This window comes from Anas platyrhynchos, chromosome 2 (genome assembly GCF_047663525.1).
Source record: "Anas platyrhynchos isolate ZD024472 breed Pekin duck chromosome 2, IASCAAS_PekinDuck_T2T, whole genome shotgun sequence".
NCBI classification, from domain to species: Eukaryota; Metazoa; Chordata; class Aves; order Anseriformes; family Anatidae; genus Anas; species Anas platyrhynchos.
In genome coordinates this window covers 50,302,281-50,329,275 of record NC_092588.1, presented here as the reverse complement: position 1 = coordinate 50,329,275, position 26,995 = coordinate 50,302,281, and the positions used below count along the sequence as shown (strand labels likewise).

Below are 26,995 nucleotides of genomic sequence, written 5' to 3'. Positions count from 1 at the left end.
ACCTGGCCTTATTACACACTCTGCTCCTCAGGAGTTTCTGCCCTTTCAATATACTGCACTGCCGTTGTATGTTTCTCCTGATGTTTCACGAGAAGACACGAGTATTTCTAAGTGGCACTTCTTTCTCGTGCCTTCCCCTATGAAGGTGCAAGCAGGTGAGAAAGCAGCACCTCTACACAATGTACAGGGGCGAGGTGTGAAGTAGAGGGGAACGTGGAATATAGGAAGAAAGGGAAATGGAAAAAAAAAAGGGAAGCAGGAGGGGAAATGTGTATGGAGGAAGGGATTCAAATGCAAATGTCCAGTGGTTCCTGTGGCTGGGTATGCAGGGAGAAAAGAGACAGACAGACCGAAGTCAGGGGGAAGAGAAGAGAAAATTCACTGCATGCTCAGTCTTTGTTGTCAAGAACCAGCAGACTCGGAGTACAAAGCTCATAAAAAAGCAGTGGCTGGTCTCAGAGGAAAAACATACAAACCCTAAGTAACACTTGGGACCGGGACTGTTTGGCAAACAGTTGCAGGACAAGTGATACTGAAGATGACAGTAACCTGTGAAATTAAGAAATTTTGTAATATTGCCACGAGGATAACAAATTGAGACAAACTTCAGACTGAATATTTAAACCACTGCTTTGCAAAAACAGCCTCAGATAATTACGAGAGAAATATTCCTCCTTGTACTGCCAGAAGCAAGGAGGCAGGGTCAGGGCTCCAAACTTCTTGCCCACCCCCCCATTACCACAGTATGCAGAGTGTAAGTCCCAAATCATCGTCATTAAGTCAGCTACTAACAGATTCAGGTCTGGACGCCCATCGCTTTATGTATGCTTCAGTGTTTCAGTGCTCATTCTATCAGTTTTGGTCTCGTTTTTTAATGCCTCAACGCACTGCTAAATTAAAACTGCAGTGTAAAATTAAAAGCAACGCTACCCAGTCAAAACAGGCGTGTTGTGAAGTTCTGGCTTCTGAAGTATTTGGATGAAATTATGAGAGCACATGCGAGGGAAAGAAGCGAACCAAGCAGCTCTGCACTGAGTGCAAGGTGTTCAAGTTGTGTTTCATGGGGCTTCAGTACACAGCCTCGACCAAGTCAGAGGTTCTGAAGGGTCACTGCGTAACTCAGGCCAAAACAAAGAAACAAACCAGAATAAATGGCCCTGGTAACCCCAGTTCAAAGCCTTCCTAAACTCATGGGCACTTGGCACTCATGGTGTTGACAATCTAGTTTTCTTCTCCTGAAATGCACCAGCACAGGTCAGCAGCTGGACAAAACACCTCTTGGCAGAGGGTCAAAAAAAGAGCTACAAAACAAGGCCCTGGGACAAGACATGAGAACACTTGACAGAAACAACCCCATAACACAAATCTGGATGCACAACACATTGCCTACATCAATCTTAATGAAAACTGTTTAAGGTATCTTTTGTAACTGGACAGAGCTGTGCGAAAGTTTTAACAGTGGCCTTCAGAGACGGGTTATTTAAAGACTGGGATCATCAGTAAGGCTGATTTTTTTTCCTCCTTCCTTAGAAAGACAGACTGCCCACAGCGTTCTTAAAGTTTTAAAAAGAAATTTTTTAAAATCTGCTGATTTTACAGTAGACCAGCTAGAAGTAATCCAAAGTGGATCTGAATCATATTCTTAGCATATCACCCAACTAACAGAATAAAAAGCAGTTCAAAGCAGTAACAGGTTGTTCTAAAACATCTGCTTTTCCCCACTCCAAACTTCCCCCCCTTGTTCCTTCCTACTTTTTCCTGTATAGATGCATGCTTTCCTCTAGGGATTCTTCAGCTTCAGAATCATTTGCTTTCTTCCTCAGTGGTAGCTCTGGATTTTTTCTAGCTGTAACCCTCGAAGTTGATGTGCCTTAAGATTTATTCAGCGTATGAGTTTCAAGGACACCTATCTCCAGGAGGTAGGTGTGAAACAGCCACATCATTTTAGCCCAGGAGGCATCTCTGAGGTGATACCGTACCAGCTAGTCAAGCTTTTAAAATGCAAGATGTGTGTTCACTTCAAAAAACTCATCTTGGATCAATTTTCCACTTGGCACACTGAAGTAGACAACATGAGACTGCAATAATCAAGATCTTATAGAAAAATCCATAAGACTGATTCATTAAGAACAAAATAGGCAACTCATAAAATGAAAGCCAAGTTTCTCGTATTTTGGTGTTTCAAAAAACCTTTATCTGCTTTGTTTTGCACGTGTGCTAATTAGAAAATCATATCGCAACCTACAGCTTATACCGCTGAGCCATCTATTTGATTGCACTGTCAAAAGAGGCAGTTAAAATTTTATAGTGCTAGGTGCATTCAGTTTATGGAAGGGATTATGCTACCTTGAAACATTTTTATACAAATGCAAGTTCCATTTTGGTACATCATCACTTCTCCCACTTAAATCAAAATAGAAATGATTTCTTCAAGGACGAGGAGAAAGTAGCTCTGCTGACTCTGAGATAAGGTTCAAGCCCAAACTGCTAACACAACACACACACACCTCCAAACACCAAAAATGCTTCAGTATCTTTACAATACCTTTTACATCTGGATCGTCTATGTGGGGTTCCAAATTTTCTATCATTTCTTCCAGCTCTTTCCTTGTTGCCATAGGAATGTTTGGAGACACCGGCATTGTGAGTTCCTGAATTTCTCTATCGAGTATTATCTCAGAGGTCTGCTGAAGCTCAAAGTCAATATCTATCTCAGGAAGTGGAGTCCTCCAGAAATGAAAGGAGTTGTACAGTTCCTGCTCTGAAAGAGAGGTTTCCTGTGAACTTTGCCCGGCCTCCCGCAGTCCTGCTGTACAGTGATGAGAACTTCGCTCGTTCTCGTCAGCCGTTTCCCCGCATGGTTCTGAAGATGAAGTGCAATGAAAGGGTGACTCCGCCTGGAAATCGCTTTCCCGCTGCGAGTGATTTGCCACTGCATTTTGATCTCCCACGGCATTTTCAAGTTTTCTTGCAAAATCATCACTATCGACACGTGAAGACAGATCCTCTGTTCTGTTGTGCTCATCCTCTGCTGTGACATCTTCTGGGGTTCTGATTTGTTCACTGTTGAGTGACAAAGCAAACAGACTATTTAAAAAAATAAACTTGTTGCAAACAGTTATTTTTGAAAATTCATAAAGATACTATCAGCTTGTTATTTATCACATTATATTTACTTACAGCATAGCAAAATTAATCACAGAACCAAAGGATAATGGTTGAGATTAGAAGGGACTTCAGGAGGTCATCTGGTCCAAGCCCCTTGCTCAAGCAGTGACACCTTGGCCACGTTCAGAAAGGTTTTGAAGATACCCAAGGAGGAAGGCTCCTCAGCCTCCCTCGACAACCTGTCCCAGTGCTCAGTAGAGCTCACAGCACAGAAGTGCCTCCTGATGTTCAGAGGGAAGCTGGGCTCCACTCTGTGCCCACTGCCTCTTGTCCTGGCACTGGGCACCACAGAAAAGAGTCTGACTTCAGGTATTATACATTAATAACATCCCCTCCCGAGCCTTCTCATCTGTAAGCTGAACAGTCCCAGCTCTGTTTATCCTGTCCTGACAGGATAGATGCTCCAGTCCATCATCCTCTAGCCCTTTGCTGGACTTCCTCCAGTTGTTCAGTCTTTGTCAGGTTTGCGAGAACTCAGCACAGCACTTCAGATGCATCCTTACCATTGATGAGTAGATGGCAAGGATGATCCTTCCTTGACCTGCCAGAAACATTCCTAAATGCAGCCCAGGATACCACTAGACTTCTTTACCACAAGGGCACGTTGATTCACATTCAATTTGGTGTCCACCAGGACCCCCAGGACCTTTTCTGCTTTCCAGAGCTGTCTTCCAGCCAGGCAGCTCACACCATGTGCTGGTGCCTGGGGTTGTTCTTCTCCAAGTGCTAGACTGTGCACTTCCCCTTGCTGAACGTCACAAAATTCCTGCCAGCCCGTTTCTCCAGCCTTTCAAGATCCCTCTGGATGGCAGCACAACCCTCTGGTGTCTCAGCTGCTCCTCCCAGTCTTATGTCACCTGCAAACTCACTGAGGGTGCACCTTGCCCGGTCATCCAGATCATTACTGAAGATGTTGAACAGAACTGGACCCAGTATTGATCCCCTGGGGCACACTGCTAGTTACCTCCAACTAAACTTCATGCCACTCATCACCAGCCCCTGATCCTGGCTCTTCAGGCGGTTTGAAATCCACCTCACTGTCCACCCATCCAGCCCCATAAGTCAACAACAGCTTCTCTGTGAAGATCTTATGGAAGATGGTGTCAAAAAATCTCACTGAATTCTACGTAGACAATATCTGCTGTTCTCCCCTCATCTACCAGGTAATTTTTTGTAAATAACTGAAAATTCTGGTCGTCTGTTCAGTAAGATGAGAAGTTCCCGATTTTTCCAAGATTTATGCAGTAAAGTTAACTTTCTGAACTTGAAGTTCACATAGAAGAAAAAACAAGGAGAAAAAATAATCTGTAGATTTAGGAAATTCTTTACCTGTTTTCCTGTGAAGAACCATGATCCTCTGGGTTTTTACCATCTTCTTCTTTAAAATACTGACCACTGCTGGAGGGATTAGCAAAAGTTGATATGAAAGGCCCCAGAGATTGAAAAGCAGCTTGACGGACCTAGTGGAAAGGGTCCAAGAAAAAAAAAAAAAAAGAAGTTATATAAATAGTGCTATCCTACAAAACATAAGAGACCACTGTTAGGAGGACCTAAGGGTTGTAGATCTATGAAGGAAAGCAACAGCAGAGGCTCTTTTCTAGAAAAGCAAGCCAGCTGTACATCTAGACTGATAGGTGAAAAACGTTAAGAAAAAACAGCGTAAAAACATTTAAGTCACAGGTAACTGTATGTTGACAGGCTCATTCCCCACAACCAAAGAAATTATTTAAATATCAGAAGTATAAATTTGAAAGCTCAGTTAAGAATTTTAACGACCTGGAAGGAAAGAGTTGTGGTGTGGCAAAAACACATTTCAGTATCATGAATTTGACTTATGACAAGCTTAGTATTTTTTCCCTTTTGAGTTCATTACATCCTTCATTTGCTCCTCTCCTTTCTCCTGCTATTTATTCTTCCCCTCCCACCACTGATCCTATCTATGTTCATATCTATTATTAGATTAATTCTGCTGGGCCACACCTCGCATGACTTTTTTTTTTTTTTTAAACACAGCTTGCAAAAGTTCACTTTTGGCTCTTTAGAAGTAGTCTGCTCAACAACCTCAGTGTTTGAAGAGTAGACCATGAGGACAAAAAGGAGATGGTGATACGGACCTGAGAAATATCAGTAAATAGCATCTAGTTTTTTAGATCTGTTGATGATTTTTAGCAACATGAAGTCACAGGTAGTTCTGTGACTAAGAAAAGCTGTCCTAGTGACATAATTTTTCTTACATACAGTGGAAATGTGAGGAAATCTTTATGCCTATTGACAAACTAAGCATTCCAACAAGAATTGCTCAAGATGTGTGAAACCCGTGGTATCCATACCTATGGGGAGAAGTTACATACGGAATACCACAGTAAAAACCTTAAACATTAACAGTTATTCAAGAAATAAAAAACAGTTCTTACCCATCGTGAAGGATCACTAATCAAATTAATAAAAAGGGTTGACAACTTCGTCCGTCGGACTTCTTGTGATGTTGCACAAGAAACGGCCATGAAGCATTCAGCGCAGGCTTTTCGAACTCCCCACACGTTATCAGAGCAGAGCTGGAAAAACCTCGGCAACTGTTCAGGACATAGCAAGTTTGCAAGTCTTGGCAGACAATATTTGTTTCAAAGTGGGTTCTTTTTTCCTATCCACTTCCTTCATCAAGTTCTCTGCCCTCATACTCAACAGATGAATTAGTTTAACTAACTTCACATGACAAAGAACACGCAAAACAGCATTTTTCGTTATGGAAAGACATTCCCAACATTTTTAAGAACAGTCTAGCTACGTGATATTGCTTTGACATACTAATAACCACTTTTTTTTTTTTAATACTCCAATCCAAATTCTTGACACGTATCACTAAGACAGCATCTGTGTAAAAGAAATCAATTTACATCCCTAATTAAGAAGCATGTAGGATGTAAATCTGAGCAAAGATACTCCGTTATCAAATTGCTTGAATCACACAGTACCTAAGGAAAATGCAGCAAATACCGTAAGAAAATAAGAAACCTCTTGAGGATCAGACTAGGTCTCATTTTCTCAATCTCACATTGCATTACGGACATTAGCAGACACACTCCTGCCTACTTCTTGCCTTTTTGAATTTGCTGGTACTCTGTCTTTACAACCTGAAGTATTTTCTTTGGTCAGTTTTAAACCCTTCCCCTAGGTTTAATACCCCTCTAGGTTTAGTACCCCTAAGCTCTAGACTGTGTGATTTGGCAACTAAGAGGTCTGTATTCATGGTAACGGTCTTCAAAGATTTTGCAAACCTCAGTCACAACCTCCTATCACTTAAACTAAGAGTCCCAGCATTTCAGTCTCTCCTTACCAGGGAAACGTAGCAGTTTCCTAATAGTTTCAGTTGTCCTTCTGTATACCTTGTCTAACTCCACTACGGACTCTTATTAAAAAGAATAAACCTTTAAGAGATGGTGTCTTACCAGCATTTCTTCAGTGGCTTGCTGCCCAACCACACTGCAGATATCTCCAAAGTTGGCTGCACATACCTTGCAGACAAAATGAAAGAGATAACTACTAAAACAATTGTTTTAATACAGCATGAAAAGTCTAAACAGCTTTTAAAACCATAAAAGCAGTTTTGGTGCTAACTCAAAATCAGCCACTTCCCCAATCCATCAATTTCTACAGTTTAAAAATAATAATGATAATAAATAAAAATAACAAAATAATAAAAAATCTTCAACTTTAATCAGCCTTTTAAAAATCATTAAAGGAGCACCCCAAAACTTAAGTGAAAGCAAAGGAAGATTAAATATGTTCAAAGTGCTGTCAGATGAAACACCCCAAGCAATTATAAAGAAAAAGAAGTTATACAATGGCAGGGTGAAACCGAAACACAGCCTCAGCACCTAAGTTCCATGATAAAATACTGGTTTGCTTCATCTTAATGAGCATCTTTAATTCTAAGTACTAAGCTATGAGCTCAGGTAGCTGATGCTTTATCAGATACAGCTGGGTCACATTTTCATGGCTACCTGCACAATCATAAGGACATACAGCTTCTTTCTTTGTTTCTGATAATAAAAGTAGGTACTCTGGAAAAAAAACTCAAGTGTCAAATACACAATCTGTGGAAAGACAAGCTACAAAAAAACCCCATAGCTTTCACTTACAAACGTCACAAATGAAATCTAGCAGGACAATGTCATTTAGACAAAGGCAAGTCCCAAGTTGATGACACTCCTTTCACAGATAAACCAGACTAGATGCTGATAATTCATACCTTACGAACATGAAACATTCTGCAGTCACAGCACATCTCACAAAACCTAGGAAGAACAAGTCGTTCTGTGATGTCTTTTCCCACCATGGAGGCCATTTTGCACATTATCTAGTGGCAAGACAGACAATAATTAGGAATGACTGCACAAGACAACTCCGTGTCAGTTAAGCAGAGCCTTTTTACATTTACTTTTTATTCTGATACAAAAAACTGAGAATTGTGAAAAATATTGGAAGAAATCTAGATCTTGAATTGAAAAGGTTTGGCCACTCCTACAAAAAAGCTAAAAGCTTTTTTTTCCCCCTTCCTTTTATCTTTTTCTTTTTTAACCTTCTCCCTGCTATAATGCAATGCAGTTGTAGGAGACATTGGCCTTTCAATGAGTTAAATCAGAATGAAAACCAATTAAAATAAGTGAGCTCTCAGAAATTACATGTGTTTTTTCCAAACTGAATTATAGTCAAAAAAAAATAAATCGGTAACTACAACACTTTCACTATTCCAGTACCTGAGGAATTCTTTGACAGTTAACAGAAAAGCATTGACAATTAATATGGTTAAGTGACTTCTATATCTCCTGTATGATTTTAAAATTAATTACAATAGTTGATATTGGTTACCTCTAATTCCTTAACATAAAATTACTGAGAAAAATTGTATCATACCAAAGAAATGTATCATACCATACCAAATATATCATACAAAGAATCATATCATACCAGCTTTACCTTGCTCTTTCATTCTGATTTTTACAAGTTTTTTTAAAAGAAGGTAGTCTAGAAGAATTTTAACTTTCCTACTCATATCCATATACCTACTTACGTTCATTTTTATACTAATAAATACTTAGTTTAGTACAGAAATCTTTCTCAAGTTTCAGTATCTTCAAAACAACGAAGATGCATAAAGCAATCTCTGCTTTGAATTCTATTCCTTTACAGATTTGTAAGCTTCATCAAGAAAGTATTGTAAATTTGGTGTCAAATGCCCAGCCAATTTAGTAATCCGGCCACATTATGACAGTAAAATATTAATGAGGTTTTTCTTATCCACTCAGAACAAAAAATTCATCCAGCAAAAACCATCAACACAAACTAAAAAAAATTAAACAGAAGCATTTGCACACACAGCCTCTGCCCTTTCTCCTTTATGAATTTTTAATTTGCTTTCTATTTTAATTTGGCACACAGGAATTTTTAATTATCAAGGTTGTATCCAATGCAAAAACAAACAAAAAAGAAGTCAATTCAAATGCTTTCTATTTTGTCCAATCAAAAAAAAAAAAATCAATAAAGAGAGCAAATATAAAGACCAAAAGAATTCAAGCATTAAACATTTTCCACTGGTGGAAATTTTCCACATATGTAATTTAAACCTCCACAAAAGAAACCTGCAAAAAAACAAGAAACCATCAATAGCAGATGCTTTAGGAGTCAATAAAATTAATCCTCAGCTTGTCCAGTTGGGTTTTTCTTCATAGCACATACAAGCTATAGAGTTTAAACTTGACTTGTGTAAGACAGCATGGAAAAAAAAAATTATGGATTAGTTACGGATAGAAATGTAAATTTTCCTCTCTCTCACCACATTGATGTGCATCTTTGGAAACATGGCAGCATGGCAACACCAACCATTCAAGCAAATGCTGTACTGTATAGTTCAACGCTGCTGTTACTTACAGCCACGGCTTCTGTCTTCACATCATCATTGCTGTCTGGAGCTGTCAGATCTATCAGAACAGGGCATACTTTGGTCTCCACATCATATCTCTCTATGAGTTCTTGTTCCAGCAGAACTAACAATGCTGCCTGGCTTGTTTTTCTTACCTGACAGAAGAAGACAAAAATCAAACCAAGGAGTTTAAAGTGGTTTGGCTTTTTTTTTTTTTTTTTTAAAAACAAAAAAAAAAAACTGTTCTAGTATTTTGGGAGCTGTACATACCCACTGCTACACACCTACTCTTTGTGGGACTCAGAGAGAGGAGACAAGTGTTCCAAAAAAGCTTTTGCAAACACTTAGTGTTTGAAACAAAACATCAGATCCAAGAATGCCAGCTTATTATATACTAATGCAACGCTATTATAAGAGTGTCCGCCTACGTATTTCCCAAAAGTCATGACAGCCATGCCAAAAAAAAAAAGCCCTAGAGGAGAAGCAGCATAGCTAATTGGGAGTAACAAAGTTCTATGGCATGAGGTTCATTAAACAAATCCTCTTTTTTCTGAGATTACTGAGTTTGATTGACAATAAATAACTGCATTTTTTTTGAACATGCTTTAAATTCCTAAAGTCAATTCTGTTTTGTTCCATCTAGCAAAAAAAAAAATGTACAAAAATAGGATGACCACTACTAATTGGACTTCATATGTAGTTAACTACTGACACTCAAAAAGTAATTTGATGGAGATAATTATTACTCAATATAACTGTTTCTAGGGGAATTAGTCCTCAGTGCTCTTCAGTATTTGTCTACCTAGCACTGACAAATGTAACATCATGCATTTGCTATCATTTGGGAAAAAAAATCCAGAGTTACTGATAAAAAGTTTGGAGATGATTCAGAAATTGCTGGAGTCAACTGGAACAATCCAGATAAATTGAAAGCTCATTTGTACTACATGAACTTAATACTTGCAAACACAAGGTCATGTGTATCAGTAGAAAAGCATTATGCCTGGTTTTGATACCTACTTTTAATTATGGAAAACCTGGCAAAAGTTAAAAAAAAATATATATATATATAATAATGACTAAAGCTCAGAGTTCTAAATTACTTGAGATAAAACTCCAGCTAGGATTGACTCTGAAATGACTTGGAGAATCCTACAGAAAAGTTCAGATGAGATAATTCATACATGAAGACATAAAAACCACACAAAGTTCTGTGCAAATTCAGCTTATAAAACAGCAATTACTGGATCATTATACAAAGAACTGGATATGAAAGTACGTAACAGCGCTTAAAAAATTGAATTACAACAAGAAGTCAGCTTTTTTGTAACTATTAAATTCCCTTTTTGCCAGAATTTAATTATGTTAGCTTAGAAAAATGACTGTTTGATTTTGCCCGTAAGAACATAATACCATATGAAAGCCCCAAGATCAGAAGAGATCACTTTAAGTGAAAAATATTCAAAGTTCTTAATGATTTCAGAGTACCATGTACTTCAACTCATTCAAAACCTTTTTCACTTAAAAATATGACCCATTTATATGATCCTAAATAAGCTAAGTTGAAAAACCTCACAACAGAAATATTTAACTAGCTTATAAACTGTTTTTACAAGACACTTACCTGGTTGTTCTGGTCTGCAAGGTACCGTACCACAATAGGTAGCAAGTATTTGGAAAAAGCATATGGGATTGAAGGTCTGTTTTCCTGACAAAACATAGCAATATGAGGCACCTGTTCCATCAGTTCTGCCCGCACTGTAGGCTCTGTCAGGGTCAAAATAAAACCAAAAAAGGCATTGTAAATGTTAACATACTGCCAGATATTGCCAGGATAAGCCTTTTCACAGTTCTGTACATACAAACTGCATTCTCAAGTGCTCATTTCAGTATCTTTACAGTGAGTGTCATTTCAATAAGCACCATCTTCTTGCACAACCAGGTACAAATATACTGTGTACTCCTAACTTCTACAAAATATTTAGCCTTGGCCCATATTATCAATTACAATAAATAAATAAGACACCAACAACACCACAGACACAAAAGAGCAAGTTATCAAACACTGAGTATCAGAATCCAACCAAATTCCCTACAAGCATCACCTGCTTCCAAGAAAAATGCTCTGCAGGAAGTCATCCCAACACTGCTACCACTATGGGAAGAAACAAACTGGTTTCGAACTGGCCTGGCTGCAGCCTTTCATGTGGGAAAGATTCACTAAGCAGGATAAACAGCCACAACCACAGACGCTTTTTTCATTCTATGCTTTTTTAAGTCTACCAATATTCTTGTCACATAGAAATAGTCCTGAGTCCTTCCAGTTGTTTCTTAAACCTTTTAGATAAGTTTTTCATCAGAGTTGGTGACTGGTTCAAGAATACTTAATTTACTTTTTCAATTAAGAAAACGCTGCACTGCTTGAATGAGTCCTAATCCCTGCAGAACGGGCTCGTCTATTTGGGGAATGAGAGGAGAAACAAGAAAAATTAAATATGGATTAAATTCCAACTGAGTATTAAAAGAACATATTCAATTGAAGAAGTAGGGCATTACCACATGCCTAATAGTCCACTTATCCACATGAATAAAATAAAATCATTTCAGACCTAAGTACTAAGTATTTCTCTCCTTTCAAAATTTGTTTACATCTGTGGTTACTGCTAGAGAACTGATTACCTACAAGAACACATACTGAAAACCCATCAATTGCTCTCAAGTGAAAATAAACTGATTTATAATATTTTAAAAATACTGAAAATTATACTGTTCATGGGATACGTGTGCCTTACTAGATTTTTACTAAGCAATTGTCCAGGTAAAACTCAATGGTGTGACAAAACCATATTTCCTAGAATATACCTGGAATTAACATGAAACATTAAAACCATAAACTTTTGCTAAATAGGAACATGTGATTTGTATTTTACATGGATAATGCATGCAGCTCTTAGCTTTCTTGAGCATTAGTTAGAAGTGACAGCTTAAGACTGAATAAAACAGAACAAAGACAAAGCAAGTACCATGCTTTGTGTAGTCTCTTCACTGAGGATGAGAACAGAATCATAGCACACAAAGTTATCAAACGTCTGTTTGCTCCATTTCTTTGACTATAGACTTAAATTATTTTTCCTATAGAAAAAAAATACAAAAAAAAAGCTCTGTAGAGTTTATGACCTCCTGGCAAAGTTCAAAATACAAAATGAAATCCCAGACAAATCAATACTGAATAGGTTTGCTGTTCATGATAATAAAGAAAAAGTCTCCCAGTCTGCTTTGTTTCTCTTCTTAAAACAATAAAATAAGAACATATATGACAAATGCTTTCTTATTTAAATTTCAGTTGTTCTGAAACACGTGCAGGTTGAACTCCATAAGCAATACACATATGTATACACACAGAAGTTGGCACTGAAGAAGCCAGATCTTGAAAAATACTACTCAAACTACGTGCAAGTTTTAGTAAACCTGAAATAATGAAAACGAACAGATACCAGAAGACTTGGATTTCAGTTTGAACACAGTGTTTGTTAACATTAAACATAATAGCTGACCAAACTAAGCACCTGCACATAGGATAAACTTTAATGAGATCATTAATTTTTGAAAGAAAAAAAAAACAAAAACTATGTATCACATTAACATAATGGAAGGAAATACTAATTCTTGCTAAAAGGATTATTATTATTTTTCTAAAAAGCTTTGAAAATAAAAATTTACCATCTTCAGTCTGTTTTTTCTAATTTATGTTTAGTTTTCTTTTGGAAGCTTTCAGCACCTCCTAGCTTTAAAGTTGCCTAATACACAGTACCTCATCTTTCACTTCCTTATAAAAATTCACCAAAGATTCATTAGCACACAGGACAGCGTAAGCTGTTGATCTTCACTGGATGAGGTTTTCCCAGGAAAAACCAAAAGCAGATCAGCTGTTTTCAAGACCGAACTTGGCAAGACCATCTGATTTCTTCCTACGTTGAATTCTGTTCCCTTCATCAGATAAGGCCTAGCTTTACTTTGGACAAGAAACTGGAAGCAGGGCCCAACGCCAGGGCTGGAGGGATTTCCTCCCACCTTTCTCATAAGGCTGCTACTTCAAAACATGTCCAGGACATGATCTAAGGGTACACCAGGCTTGTGTCAAAATGCTTATCACTAGGATCTCCTCACTTCTTCGGACCCCTGCCTTGCTCCCTGTGGCAAAAGGAAGATGACTGATACTTACCGGGGGGATAGGGGTGGTTGGGAAGAGGAGTGGGAAAGAGGAGAAGAAATTCAGCTGAGGCTTTGTGTTTGGCAGCAGCGCTTCTTAAACTCTTCCTGAATTTGCTTCAGGCGGTTCCCACCCTCCCAAACCCCAACCTTGCAGCTGGCCCTTCCATTATGCCAATGCAGCCAGCCAACAAGCCCTATCAAGGGACTGATCTGGCTGACACAGCTCTTGCCCCACCACATGAGGATGATTAAACAGAAAGAACTGGCACTTGGATTGGTTTCCCTCTGCAATCACATCTCTGTCAAGCAGCAGAACTTTCTGATGACAGAAGCAAGAAGAGAGTAAAAGAGGGCACAGGGACTACTTACTGTGACACTATTATCTGAATAGAGCAGGAGCAGCAAAATACCTCAGAGGAGCTTGATTTGCTCCTTTGTCCAGCACGAAGCTGTGTGAAATGCTTAAGCCAAACCCTTCACGCACTAATTGCACGCTACTTCATTCAATTTGAGCCTTAAACTCTGGCTTCACTGCTGGATAAAGGCTATCGCTGCAATCAAACCCAACAAGAGCTCCACATTAAGCGTACCCAGAGCCACGTCTGAAGCTCCAGACACCAGGCACTCACGATGGGCAGGCTGCTTTGACTTTGATACCTCTGCAGTTTACGTGCCCACTGATAGCATCACAACAACGCTTCCTTTTCCCTAAACCAACTGGTTTTGCTGTGGAAATGACTTCACGAATTTCTTTATGAAGCACTCTTGTAGAACAGCTGGGATGCTACAATTAAAGACGTGAAAAATTCATGCCCAGGAATGAATTAGGACCGTAAAGGCATCTTGGTTCGTACATCTCCTAATTTTTACGTACGTGGCTCTGACATCTTAGTAATCTTGATTAAAACCAGCAAACAAACCTGCACTGTGTGTCGTTGGCTCTGTAAAGCAACGCTGTAATCTACTACCAAAAAGGCTCTGTGCTGCTCCAGAGAGTTACTGCTGCTGTGCAAGAACCTGAACTGTAAGCTTCCCAATTTAGATAAGACCTCAATTCTTCCAAACACTGCAGCATATGTTCCAGTGTGTACTGAATAGCGTCTAATCTTGCAGTCTGACAAGGTTACAGCTGAGCAATTTTTTTTCTTGCTGTTGCTTGGGTCTTTAGGAAACATAACTCAATGCCAAAGACTTCTACTAAAGATCCTGCACTTTGTCATTCCTGTAATTCATTCCTCGGCTTTGCCGGGCTGCAGCTCCTAAGGCCTGTCAGCAGGCTTCAACACAGTGCCTGCCATTTTAGTTTTAACTTCTCAGTAGTTTATAACCACATTTATGCCTCGGTCATCAACACAGCAAATGAACTGTGGAAGTATCAAACAGAATTATTACATGACGCTTCTTAAATTAGAAGCTTATCCAGATGGGGAACACATCTGTATTTCATATATAATATGTATATATATATATATATATATATATATATATATATATATATATATAAAAAATATATTTATTTTTTATTTTTTACACTGCACAGAGTCAGGACCAGGCTTTCACAAAATACAAACCAAATCTGGATGGAGAATTTCACTTCATGTCAAGATTAAGAGTTTCTATTCTAAGCACTCTGGAAAATTACCGTGTACGATTAGGTTCTCCACACCATTTGCTCAGAACATAACTATTTCCATTTGGAAGAGTAAGTTTGAAAAGCACATTTAAAAATACTATCTCCTGAAGGTACAAGCCTATGCCTTAAAGTAGCAGGCTACTGAAAAAACCCTGCAACTTGTCAAAACAAAGAAAATTTGGAAAGAAACATTAACACCAGATTAGATTTCAGGAGCAAACTCAATCGTTTTTCTCATTCATTAGCACTTTATTTCATTCTGTCAGCTCTCTTGTATTCTCTAGACACAGAATTACTGAACTGAGTTTTAGAAATCAATCCAAAAGAATGACAGAAGAAGTGAAAATAAACTTCTATTTCTTCTGTTTGTGGAATAACTTCATAAAGAAGTTGCCATAATAAAATGATACAGTTCTACCTCCCTCAAATTTCCTATATAAATGTGCAATGCTTACTGTATTCTTCAGCTATGAGGAAGTGAAGCACCATGGTTAGAGCTGCATACTGAAAATGAAAAGGGGATTACTGCAGACTAATTGCTCCAGAACAGTTATTTTTAAATGAAGTCATTATTCCAGAGCCAACTCACAATTAGACTTATTTCACAATTGGTTATTCTGCAACACATACAGTATTTGGAACAAATTCTGCAAAGCTTTGGTTATCCCAAAATGACCAATTTCCCCTGCATCTGTGAGGAGCTGTGATGTTTTTGTGTTGCTACCAACACAAAACGACTTGGTGATGTTAAGGCTGCCTCAACTTACGCCTATGATTAATGTTTTAAGTACACCTCAGTATTAATATTTATTTTCATAGACAGAGGGTTTTGAGTAAGAAAGAAATGTGTGAATTCATAGCTTTCCATTTACACATTCATTCTTTAAAAAATCTTATGGTGAAAGACCAAATGAAAATATTGATTTGCATGTACTAGAGAGAAACAAGCCATGTGGAAAACACCTTCATACCCATCCCCCTGTACAGATGCTCACTTATGTATTCAGCCGGAGTATGAAGTCGACAACGTACTGGAGATGAAAATCTATCAACATCATTTTAGATAGTAATGGAAAGAGTCATTTGCATGGTCAAAAATAAACTTTAAATTAAATAAATTCTGCAGTTTACCAATTCAAACTTCACCCTCTTTGTTCCCAAGTATGTTTCCTTCCCCCTCTTTTTTTCTTCTAGCATTAACTACATTGCTCTTTTCAATTTCTCTCGTTTCCTATTTCATATATCCCTCCACCTTTCTTACCTTTTTTTTTTTTTGAAGGCAAAAGAAAACCTAGACAAGTGAAAATCCACTGTGTGCCCAGAGCCCATCCTTTTAGCTTAAGGGTCCATCAGACAGACGGATGTGTCTGATTTGCGTGCTGCTTCACTAGTCAGGTTATTTTCTTTTACTAACTAGAAATCAATTTCATTACTGATTGACAAACCAGGAGTGAAGCACAGTTAAGTAATGAGTGAGGGGAAAGTCCCCATTAGTCATCAATTAGAAGCACAGGGAGATGAAAAAGGATTGCAGCAGCAGAAGGGAAAAAATCACGTAGCAGGAGGTGGGGGAAGAGGTATGAGGGTAGCTACTGTCAGCAGGGAAAGGGAACTCCCTGCTCCCACTGATATTTCATGAATGTTAAGATCTCGTTAAATGCAGTGCCATACTATGTGCTGTCAGACAGACACTGTTGGCACCTCTCACTGTAACAACTGCAATTTGATTTGAATGGTGTTGCTAACACAGGTTAAACACACTATTAAGTAATTAAGGTTGCAAGGCCATCCACATTAAGGCTGATTACACAGCTTCGAAGCTTAATGACCAATTAGGCTAATAATTGTTTCTAAAACTCAGTGTGCTCTGCAAACTGCATCCACAACTGATTCTATGCAGAAAAAAAAAGAAAAAAAAAGACTATTTTCATTCAGGAGAAAAGTTTCTAGTTGGTTACATTCAAGCAAGTAAGTACAACTCCTCCAGGAATTCACTTTCTTTTTTTGCAGCATTTCTTTAGAATACCTGTGTGTATTTATTTCCCAGGACACTAAAATACCACATCCATTTTTAAAAATGAAGACCCAGGCTCTCCCTCTAAAAGAACCCTTGCAAAAGACGGAAAGCTTCTGGTGCACAGCACTGCAGTCACACGAAGCAAAATGCCAAGAATGTTTCAATTCTGGCCGAGGCTAACTTTCAAAGCAAGCTAATGGTACTTGTGCACGCAGCAATGAAGCCCTGCATTATACAATCCATTCACAGGCTGGCATAAAAAGAAATGAATACAAATTCATACAAGTGAAAAAGACATAAGGGCCTTGTTCAAACTCATGAAAGTCTGTAACTAGTCTACACTTGAGAATGAAGACAGCCCAGCTGTTTCTAACACTAACAAGGGTTTCTTGAGGAATAAAATCACATTTGCCAATCACCAAGCCTGCATGGGTTCAAAGACACCATAAGAACACTTAAGTGAGAAGCAATACCTAGCAACCCTAAAGAAAGAGAGAAATTACAACATGATTAAATACCTTATATTTCTTTGAAATCTACTATCACCTTCCTAGCACAGCTGGAACTATGCTAGATAACTCACTACCAAAGATCATAGGGAAGAAAAAGTTTATTTGGCAAGTAAGGGGGTTGGAAGCAGCAGATTATTCCTAAACTGTCACTGATGCTTTTCCTCCAGTGAAGTAAGTATTTTTTGCTGCCACTTACAGCAGGGTATGATGCTAGGACACAGGAAGTCCTGCATTCCCTCAGCACACCAAAGCTGGCAGCACCTCATTTTCAGCATTGTCTCAAGTGGATACTAGTGATCTAACACTAAGCTGCAAAGCCACAAACAATGTGGAATCCCTCCGTTAGAAAACACCCAAAATACCCTGCCAGGAAGAGACCCACTTCATACAATTTGTACGTGTAACTACACAACGGTAGACACAACTCCCTTGCACAAACACTATTCAATAGGCAATACTTAATTCTCCTCCTCCATACCCTAACAAAGAAACTTTCATAAATAAGTAATGCTAACAAGACTACTTGAAAAGTCCAGGTGACTTCCTACCAAAAGATACCTGACAATTTTTGTATCACCTTTTTTTTTTTTTATAAGTAGTTTTAGCTGATATTTGTCATGATCCCTCAAAAATTTACATCACGGCTAGCCCATTGGTATATCAAGATGGGCTTGTATAGGGATTGGTGTATCAAGATGTGTCAGCATGATATTAATACCATACTGACACATACATCTCATGGATTTTTGTTCTTTCCCTCCTGCAATCACATATCTGAATGCAGATCTTCTAGTAAAGATTTTTATTTCACATGAATGCAGTGTTTAGCACAACAACGATGTCATTTAGATTCATGCAGTGTTATCACAGTACAACAATAACAATAATTAGTTTTGAAATTCTCTTGCCCTCAAACACAACAAGAAACAGCTGTCTCATTGTAGTCCCAACTCATCCAAAAACAGGAGGAAACATTTTTCAGGCAGAGGAGCAAAGAACGTGTCTGAAAAACATCAGCCCAGCAACAGGACTTCAGAAGTTACAGGGTATTAATAGGGCAAAGGACTGCTTAGATATCTTTACAGTGTTTTAGATAACACCAGCAGTACAAAGACAGCATGGATATTGTATATCCCAGCTGCATTCTTCAATTCAAACCTTAACATAGCAACTACTGTCAAAAACCAAAAAAGTGTCATACTTTCTCTGACTTGATTTGACAAGAAAACACTCCCCAAAGTTGGAGAACAGGCTAGTAAGTATCAGCTATTAGAAATCAGAAGACCTGCGCACAGTTTAGGCTGACCTCCCAGCAGTTTTTTATTTATGTATTTAAACATGATTTGACTCCAGGATGGCCCTGACCATATTACACACGGCTCAAACCAAGCAAGTCAAAATGCACAGCTGATATTATGTTTTCTTCTTCCAAATTCAGCTATTTTATATGTTTTACAAAGCAAGTAGGAAAAATTATGGAAAAGAAAGCGTCAGATATGAGAAAAATGAAAAACAATTCTATTAATAGCAACCTTAACAAAACAAAACAACCCCACTACGCTGCCGTTTAAATAGTATGAAAGAACACACATTGTAAGGCTACAAAGCAGATCTAGTTTCCTAATGAATTTTGGTATGGTTAAAGACGTAAGGTTATTCTAATCACCCCTGGTACAGAAATATACCAAGTCCAACACTGCAACTGCTCGAGGCGTGAAACTCACAGCTAAGTTTGCAGAAATTTAATTTGTGGAGCAGCTGCAGAATCCAGTGCTACTAGTTTGGCAGAGCCAAGACAACCTCTACAACGCAGGAAAAGCCTGAAATGCTGCTTTTACTGACGCTGGGAAAATATCAACCCTGACTAAAAATGTACTCCACCCCTGTTAAAGGCAACAAATTGATTTGAGCTCAATTCTTGGCAATCATTACGTTTCTACCTAAACAAGCCTGACTTTGACACACTTGGTTGATCACCAAGGAAAAGCCTAAGGCTACGAAGTTGCTGCACAAAGTCATTTTCTCCTCCATACATCTGTCTTATTTCCAAGGCCGAAATGAAACTTCAGCAAGTTCCTGGTGCTCAAAGCTGTTAAGAGTGCCACACAAAATGTGTAGAGAAGCAGAGCTTAGTTAGCTAAGCGCTCTGGAACAGTTGCATGCCCCTGTTCATGATTAAAACCATTTTGTTTGAAATGAATAGTGACGTTTTCTTCCTCTTAAAGAAGTGTTGCAGAAGTAGTCAATACAATTAGGTAATGCTTATGACAGGCTGTTTTTCCTGGCTAAACAAGGACATTAGCTCACAAAAGTAAAAACGTGCATTTCAACTGAGAACAGTAGGATCTTGCAGAGTACTTCTTTTACTTTTGGAAAGCATTGCGCTATGCAATTCTGGAAGGGAGAAGAACTAACACACCTTAAACAAAAGGAACAAATTTTAATCTTTTACTAAATTTAACAAAAAGTTTTTTCTATTTCTTCATAGCATTCACCAATGACAAATGCATTTCTCTAATGCTTTGTTGCTAAAGCCTTTTATTTCTTTCTTCTGGTGCCTCAACCATATCAGCACGATTCCAGTCAAGTCCTTTTAATTTTTTTACAGAGAAATCTTCAGCCTTGAATTTTATTGCAGCTCTGTCCACACCATTTTTCCCCTCAACCCTTTCCCCAAGACAGCCCTCTTTAAAGAGCTCCTCCTTCCTCTCGCATTTGTTTTTCATTATTCTCCTACTTCTACATTTTATTCCAAACACCCAGCAGTCTCAAGAAATTCATGAGTAGAAGCACATCTCCTTCTTACTCACTACTTTTATCTGCATCTTGCCTACCAGTTCCTGCTGCCTCTCATCTTCACCACTGGTTGCCCAAAAGGGACCAAAAGAACACCTTCAGCACTCAAATTCTATCAAAAGTAATGGGAGATTGGCACAGATGCTTTGCAAGATCCTTTTCAAAGCAATAATTTTTTTTTTTATCTACAAATCTAAAATAACCATGTAAATCTGATGAGTAGCCAAAGTACATACAATTTTTTTTAAATTATACTGATGGAAAGTGGTAGTCACACACCTTGAAGGGGATTAATTTTGTCAAGGAAAATAGTAAGGAAAAACGTCTTGGGGGAAGGGGAGGGGAGATGTTATTGAGGAAAATGCAATTTTATGGCATTATTGCACTCTGTAGAAACCTAATTTGAATATCGATGAAGAGATTTTGGTCCAACTTGAGCACTTCTGATATTCCCTCATTAACCCAGTAAAATGTGTAATGCTACTTACCTGAATCATCAGCTAATCTGCTGATTCTCTCCAACACAGCAATGCAATCTCTCTCATCATCACTGACTTCCTTCAAAGTGTCCAGCAAACTTCGAGCCACCATTTGCCTAGTTTACGAGGAAAAATTAAAAAATATAGAGAGAGAATTATTTGTGCCCAGAAACACAGCCAAATCAAAAAGTTGTGCAAGTTTCTTAAACAATAAAATTCTGCATAAGTTCACTTTTAATTCAGTAAATTTAGTTAGCCCTGCTTTGGGAATTATCAATTCCAATATTCAGCATAATTCTGAAGAACTGTTTACTTTAAATGTAACATTAAAAAATATCTCTTCAGCTTACAAGAGTAAGAGAAACCAGCCACAACTTTAAGCAATGGTAACCATCTGCCAAGTGAGCAAAGAGGAGCGTGGGAAGTTAGGAGCCAGTGTCAGCCTTCCATCCTCACCTCCGAATTCCCTCACTTGATTCATACAAAGCGTGACAACACCACCATTGTCAGAACAGTTTCAGTCATAATTACGAACTTATTTTTATAACTAAAGTGTGAAAACTTTAAGCCGAAGATTTCCATACCAGTGATGACATTTAAAGGCTGAGCTTCATTCAAATGATAGAGCGAGCAGTGGGCACATCCTGTGCTAATAAAAAGAACACACACACAAGCACACGTGCACCTGGGACACAGGTTAAGCAAAGCAGCAAATGAAATATTAGGGAAACAGGAAAAGAGTCAGAATCACCTCAGTTACTATTAATACACGAGGATTTTTTCTAAGGGTTAACTTCTCAGTGACAAGATGCAGCCAAATGGTTTTTTTTCCTCCTACCAGTCCCTTGCAGCCTATGTTACAAAGTCATACTCATCAGTCACAGAGCTCTAAACCCTAAGTTTTTAACCAAAGCAGCTGACAGTGTAGCGAGCAACCCTTCCCAATAACAGCCTGTATTGACATATGGCCATCTTGACTTTGTTCTTCCCCCATTTGATCAACGTGGCTGGAGAACATCAGCTCAGAGAGCTAGCAGGATGATCCCAACAGCAGAATGGGCCAAGGAGCCCTGCCCAACGTGCTGCTACCTCCTGCACTGCCCCTGAGCAGTTTATCAAAACGCTAAAGCAGCAGCAGGGGTCAAGTGCCAGATATTTCCAGGACTGACTGACAGAACCACTGTTAGGGTGTAGCCTGGATATAAGGACTGTTGACAAACAGCAGTGCTGTAAACAAGGACGGAAACATAAATAAACGTGGTCGTGTTCACAACAAGTGGTGGCTGCGAGCAGTTGCCACAAGCTGGTAACAAACAGATGGTTGGATTCCGAGCGTACAGGGGGAGCCTGAGAACTTCACAGTCCTACGCCATCGGAGAAACGCAGTAGGCTTTCATGAATTCCCAACGTCAAGTAAATATTTAAGTTTTCTCAAGCTGAAAAATCAGTAATTTAAACTGTTTGACATTGGCCACTTGCAGAACTCTTTTAAATTAAACTGTTTTGACACACAGATGAACAAAATCCTCTAAACCAAACAAGCTCAAAAAACACTCTTTGCCTTTAACAGATTTCCTTTTCCTCGCTCTTCAACATGGTAAAAGCGCAATGTCTCTAGGCAGGGATCTTGATTTTCAGTCGCAAGTTCAGCTATCAAAATCCTAATGGAGGGAAACAGACTAACCTAGAAGCAGGGTTGGCTTGGTCTTTTAAAGGGCTGGACAGCTCTGAAAAGAGAAGAGGAACATATGAAGCGTATTTCATGCACCAGCCTGCCTGGATGCCTGTCTCTCCTACACATTAAGCATAACCTTGAAAAGCAAAAGAGACATGACAGCCGACCCACCGGGTTGGGATTTTCAGCCTACTGATGTAGACACATGAACAGTGACTGGAGGGCAGACAGATGCCACATGTAGCTGTAAGAGATGGTGGTCAGCAACTCCTGGTACAATCGAGCAAAAACACACACCCCAGACACTGTTCCCAGCTGGGCATGGAGACAGAACTGAGTTTTAGAGCAACATGCTTCCAATCAAGCATACTGTCGATAACCTTTTACCCTGATGACCCAGAAGAGGTATAAATTGTGTTGAATAAACCACCCTGTACACTGAAGGCCACAAACCTTCTGCTCAAGAAGAGATGAAAACACAAAACTTAACCTGAAATAGAAATGACTTCTTGTTAAATCCACTCAAAGAGACATTCAACTTTTCTCATGTACTGAAGATAGAAGATATTGTGATACTTCTCTCCTTTGCTCATACAGGAATCATTTACTTTTGCTTTTAGTAGATTCTGCTAAGAAGCATTACAAGAGAAGGCAACAGGGCAAGTTAGGCTTATTTGTAGAAAACACAACTTGGTAAACAGCCTCTAATGACAGGGTAATCTCTACCTCCATCTGCCCAGTGCTCTGGGAGACGATGTTCACTCAGGTCCCCTAAAACATCAGGGGCTCTTAGTTCTGCCACTATCCCCAACAATCTATCCAAATTCTCCAGGTGCTTCCAAATCACAAACAGGGGAGACTGAGCTAAATCTACCTCACATTTACCACAAGCTGGAGAGTAGAGAGTAAGGAAAGGTCCCCAGTGCCCAAGCAGCCTAATCCTTCTCACGCAAACACTGGTGGGCTAGCTACGAAAAGCTTACAGCAGAATGAACTATTCATGGATAGTAGCATAGCACATGCCTGCCCAGCAGCTGCCAGGTGAGCGTTGGTGAAATTGTAACAGAGCTCTGAAGGATGACTTGTCTGAGCTAGACATGGATATGAAAACAAAAGAAGTGAACAGGCTCAATGCTCAAGAGAAGCAAGACAATTTGTGAAGTTCAACTTTACCTGTTCAAGGTTTTTTTTTGTTGTTGTTTTTTGTTTGTTTGTTTTTAAATCAGCATGCACAAGGAGAGCTCACAAAACACTAGAAAAACTGATGGACTTGCACTTAGGATATTCGTAGGCACTACTTCACTGTAACTAGCAGAAGAAAATGTGGATAGATTACAAACTCCCTGCCTTTATTTACGACCACTTGCATGGCACAGACATTTCGAAAACTGCGCACAAGGACATAATTGGGATATACAGTGATACAGTCCAAGAAGAGCTATAAATACCTTTGCCTGGCTCATTCAAACCCCTTTTATACACTGCCCTTATTTGGAATCAGTACTGGGACTGATGTAATTGCTGTGTACCAATCATTATTAGCCCCTTACTAAATTTACACCATGAAATTTAAATTAGAGTTCATCTGGATGAAGGGGTGCATTTAGCCAGCAAGAATACTTTACTAACCTTACCAAAAAAATAAAAGAGAAAGAGTGAAAGAAAAATTTTTCTTTGCCTGTTTTTAGACAAGTTCTAAGATAAGAATTGAGGACCTCTTATTTTTACATGAGTATCAGTGGTAGTAGCTTAGCATGGCACTTTTTTCGCAAAGCAATCTCAGAAGCTATTCTGAATCAAATGCCAATTTCAAAATGAACATCTTTACACCTTTCTTAAGGAGAAAGGCTAAATGCACAGAGGTACATGCTCCCTTTGTTATTACAAATATCAGGAGTAATGGAGACTACTTTTAGTGTTTAGGGAAAATTATGATGTGTTATAGTTTTGCTTGTATAACTTAAATTTAACTTAAAAGTGTACATTAAAGTAAAATTAACTTAAATTTATGTTAAAATTTAATTTGGCATGTATGTATCTGCAATTCTGTGTTTTGGGGGTTGTTTCATTTTTACTACATTTTATTTTTTGACATACAGGGGGATCAGAAGGACTGAAACATCAGTACGCAGGAAAGAGAAGCTAGAAATTGTAAAAATTAACCTGATTTATCCTAAATGACAAGTTCCTTGAGAAACATCCTAGTCAGAAGAAATGGCACTTGCATGGGTTTTGCATGAGCTTTCATTTCCTTATTGTCAGTACTCACCAAATAAACAGAAAACAGAAAGGTTACACCGGGCTAGGCTGCACAGACAGAGGGAAAGGGAATGTGGTGAGGAAAAAAGAGATGGGGTAGCTTTGGATAACCAAACTCTGAATCAGCTTGTTGGCTATAATCTGATCTGAACGAAAATAAGGCAAGGTAATTTCTGAAACTAATGGAAGGTCTTGATAGTGTTGCTCAACAATCAACATAAGGACCTGAGACACTGATTTCTAAAAATTCATCCTTACCCTTAATTCTTTGGGAAGAAATGGACTTCTCAGTTCCTGAAAAATCTCACTCCACAGTAGAGCATATATTCTACAAATTTCGAGATTGGCTAAAGAATCACAGAAATGTCAAAGCAAACTGGATACTGTGCTGTTGGAGTTAGGAATCAAAAAGCCACATTAAAGTCCATCTGCAGTCCAGAAAGCAGGAAGTCTACTTTCCACAGGCTGTATCAAAAATAATATGCCTGTGCCATGAAGGCAAAAAAAGACAGATCACCCAGACTGCTTTAGGGCAGATATTCACCTATACTGTAGACAGCAGAAGTGCTACTGATAAACTGTACATGAGCAAGCACACCTACACATAATCCCTCTTGAGATCTAATATATCTTCAGTTACCACTGAGTGCTGCTCTACCACTATTTTGAAATTAAACTATTTTTTGAAATTAAAACTACTAATAAAAGGGGAAAAAAAAAAGACCTAGTATTTCAAAAAATATCAGGTATTAATAGAATTGGTAAAAAAAACGCAGACAACCTGAGATCATCCTAAAACATCCTGAAATCACTATCACCAGTTCTGGGACCTAAATGAGCCTCATCCAAAGAAGAGGATGCCTACAGAGAAGAGACAGAGCATTTCCAGATACTCAGTCACAAGGTGGATTCTTCTGATGGACGGATGGATGAGGTTTTCTCACAGCTGAGAAAGCCTGGCCAGTAGGTAGCCTCTGCTAGAGCTCCTACACTGGTACACAACAGGACTCTTCTACAACTTCTTAAGTACTATTTTCTAAGGGAAAAGTGAAGAAGTACTTCAGAAAACAAAGCAGCGTGGCAAGAAGGTAACTTTAAATATCCTCACTGATAGCCTGGGCTGATCGTACTGATGAATGGAAGTCTGCCACCAAGATCTGCTTTCGTTTGAAGAATGTACCGGGTCTGGCTGGGATGTTAACTTCCACTGCAGCAGCCCATACGCCACAAAGAGAATGGGCAACAGCAATTCCTCAGGAAGCAGGCTGATCACAAGGAACTGGTCTGTTGTTCAGGTACTATCTCGCCATTCAGATAGACCTACTAATGACTGTTGTGCACTTTGAGCCTTCTTAATGATGAGCAGAAACAAGTTAATGGTGACAAAGCTTCGGAAAACCCGTACAAAGAGTGAGGATGCAGACCACAATATGCTAAAAATTATTACAGCAACCACTCCTGCCATTCGGAAAGCTGGTAAAGGATTCCCTAACCTAGCTTATACTCTTTTTCCAGTTCATCCCATCAGGAGTTATATATATTTAAATAAAGAGGCAATTCCTCTTTACAAATTCAAGTCTTATCTGCTAATACTTCTTAGGATCCAGACAGATCAATTTCCATTTCAGAGGAACTACCTTTGACCTTCAGAAACCAACTAAGAAATTGCAAGTGCTCCAGGAATCCACCCAAAGACTAGGCTTCTGTAGTAATCAGTAAAAATAATTTCAATTTATTCAATATAATCATCACCGTAAATGTGATACATAAGCAGATGACGAACCAGATAGAAAATGGAAATAAAAACAATGCAAAAAGAAAAAAATACTTTAAAATGACCTGTAAAGATATATTTTTCTATATATAAACTCATCCATTTAATTAAAGAAAAAACCTTATTCCAATTTACTTAGGCTCAATGATTGAGTTTCAAGGGTTTGGGAATCTACTATGTGAAGCCTGAACACGAATGTAGGTTCAAGGTCACAGGAACTTAGTTTTATTAACTTAATCATAATATAAGTGAATCTGAACCTATACATAAAGTAATTGGATGTGATTACAGCATTTCAATAAGACAGAAACTAATTTATACTTAAGCTGTTTATTCCAATCTTCTGCCTATGAAATGCTCCAATTCACCTCTGTGAGCAAAAATCTCTCCCATATTTCCTGCCTGATGCTAAGTCATCATAACCTGTCTGTAATACTTAACTCATTCAAGTTGAACTGCTACTTAGTCTTATCACTAATGACTACCATATGCTATTTCCTATATTTTCTTATGCTACATAACACACCTAGGCCTAACAAAGACAGCTAGG

At 38.6% G+C, this 26,995-nt stretch overlaps 1 protein-coding gene across 12 annotated transcripts in view; it reads right to left on the bottom strand.

The window, feature by feature from the left end:
• The window catches only part of PPP4R1 (protein phosphatase 4 regulatory subunit 1), a 59,540-nt gene that overhangs the window by 17,825 nt on the left and 14,720 nt on the right, over window positions 1-26,995 (bottom strand). For 9 of the 12 annotated variants that reach the window (XM_072034704.1, XM_038173844.2, XM_027452050.3 and 6 more), the window contains 8 exons: window positions 20,747-20,853; window positions 10,713-10,855; window positions 9,097-9,243; window positions 7,418-7,525; window positions 6,615-6,680; window positions 5,583-5,741; window positions 4,498-4,628; window positions 2,546-3,063 (listed from right to left, as the gene is read on the bottom strand). In XM_072034704.1, the coding sequence (XP_071890805.1) occupies window positions 2,546-3,063; window positions 4,498-4,628; window positions 5,583-5,741; window positions 6,615-6,680; window positions 7,418-7,525; window positions 9,097-9,243; window positions 10,713-10,855; window positions 20,747-20,853 (1,379 nt within the window). Of the gene's footprint in view, window positions 1-2,545; window positions 3,064-4,497; window positions 4,629-5,582; window positions 5,742-6,614; window positions 6,681-7,417; window positions 7,526-9,096; window positions 9,244-10,712; window positions 10,856-20,746; window positions 20,854-22,421; window positions 22,465-26,995 lie in introns of all 12 variants that reach the window. The other 3 variants (XM_072034708.1, XM_072034707.1, XM_072034709.1) reach the window with 1 other exon arrangement.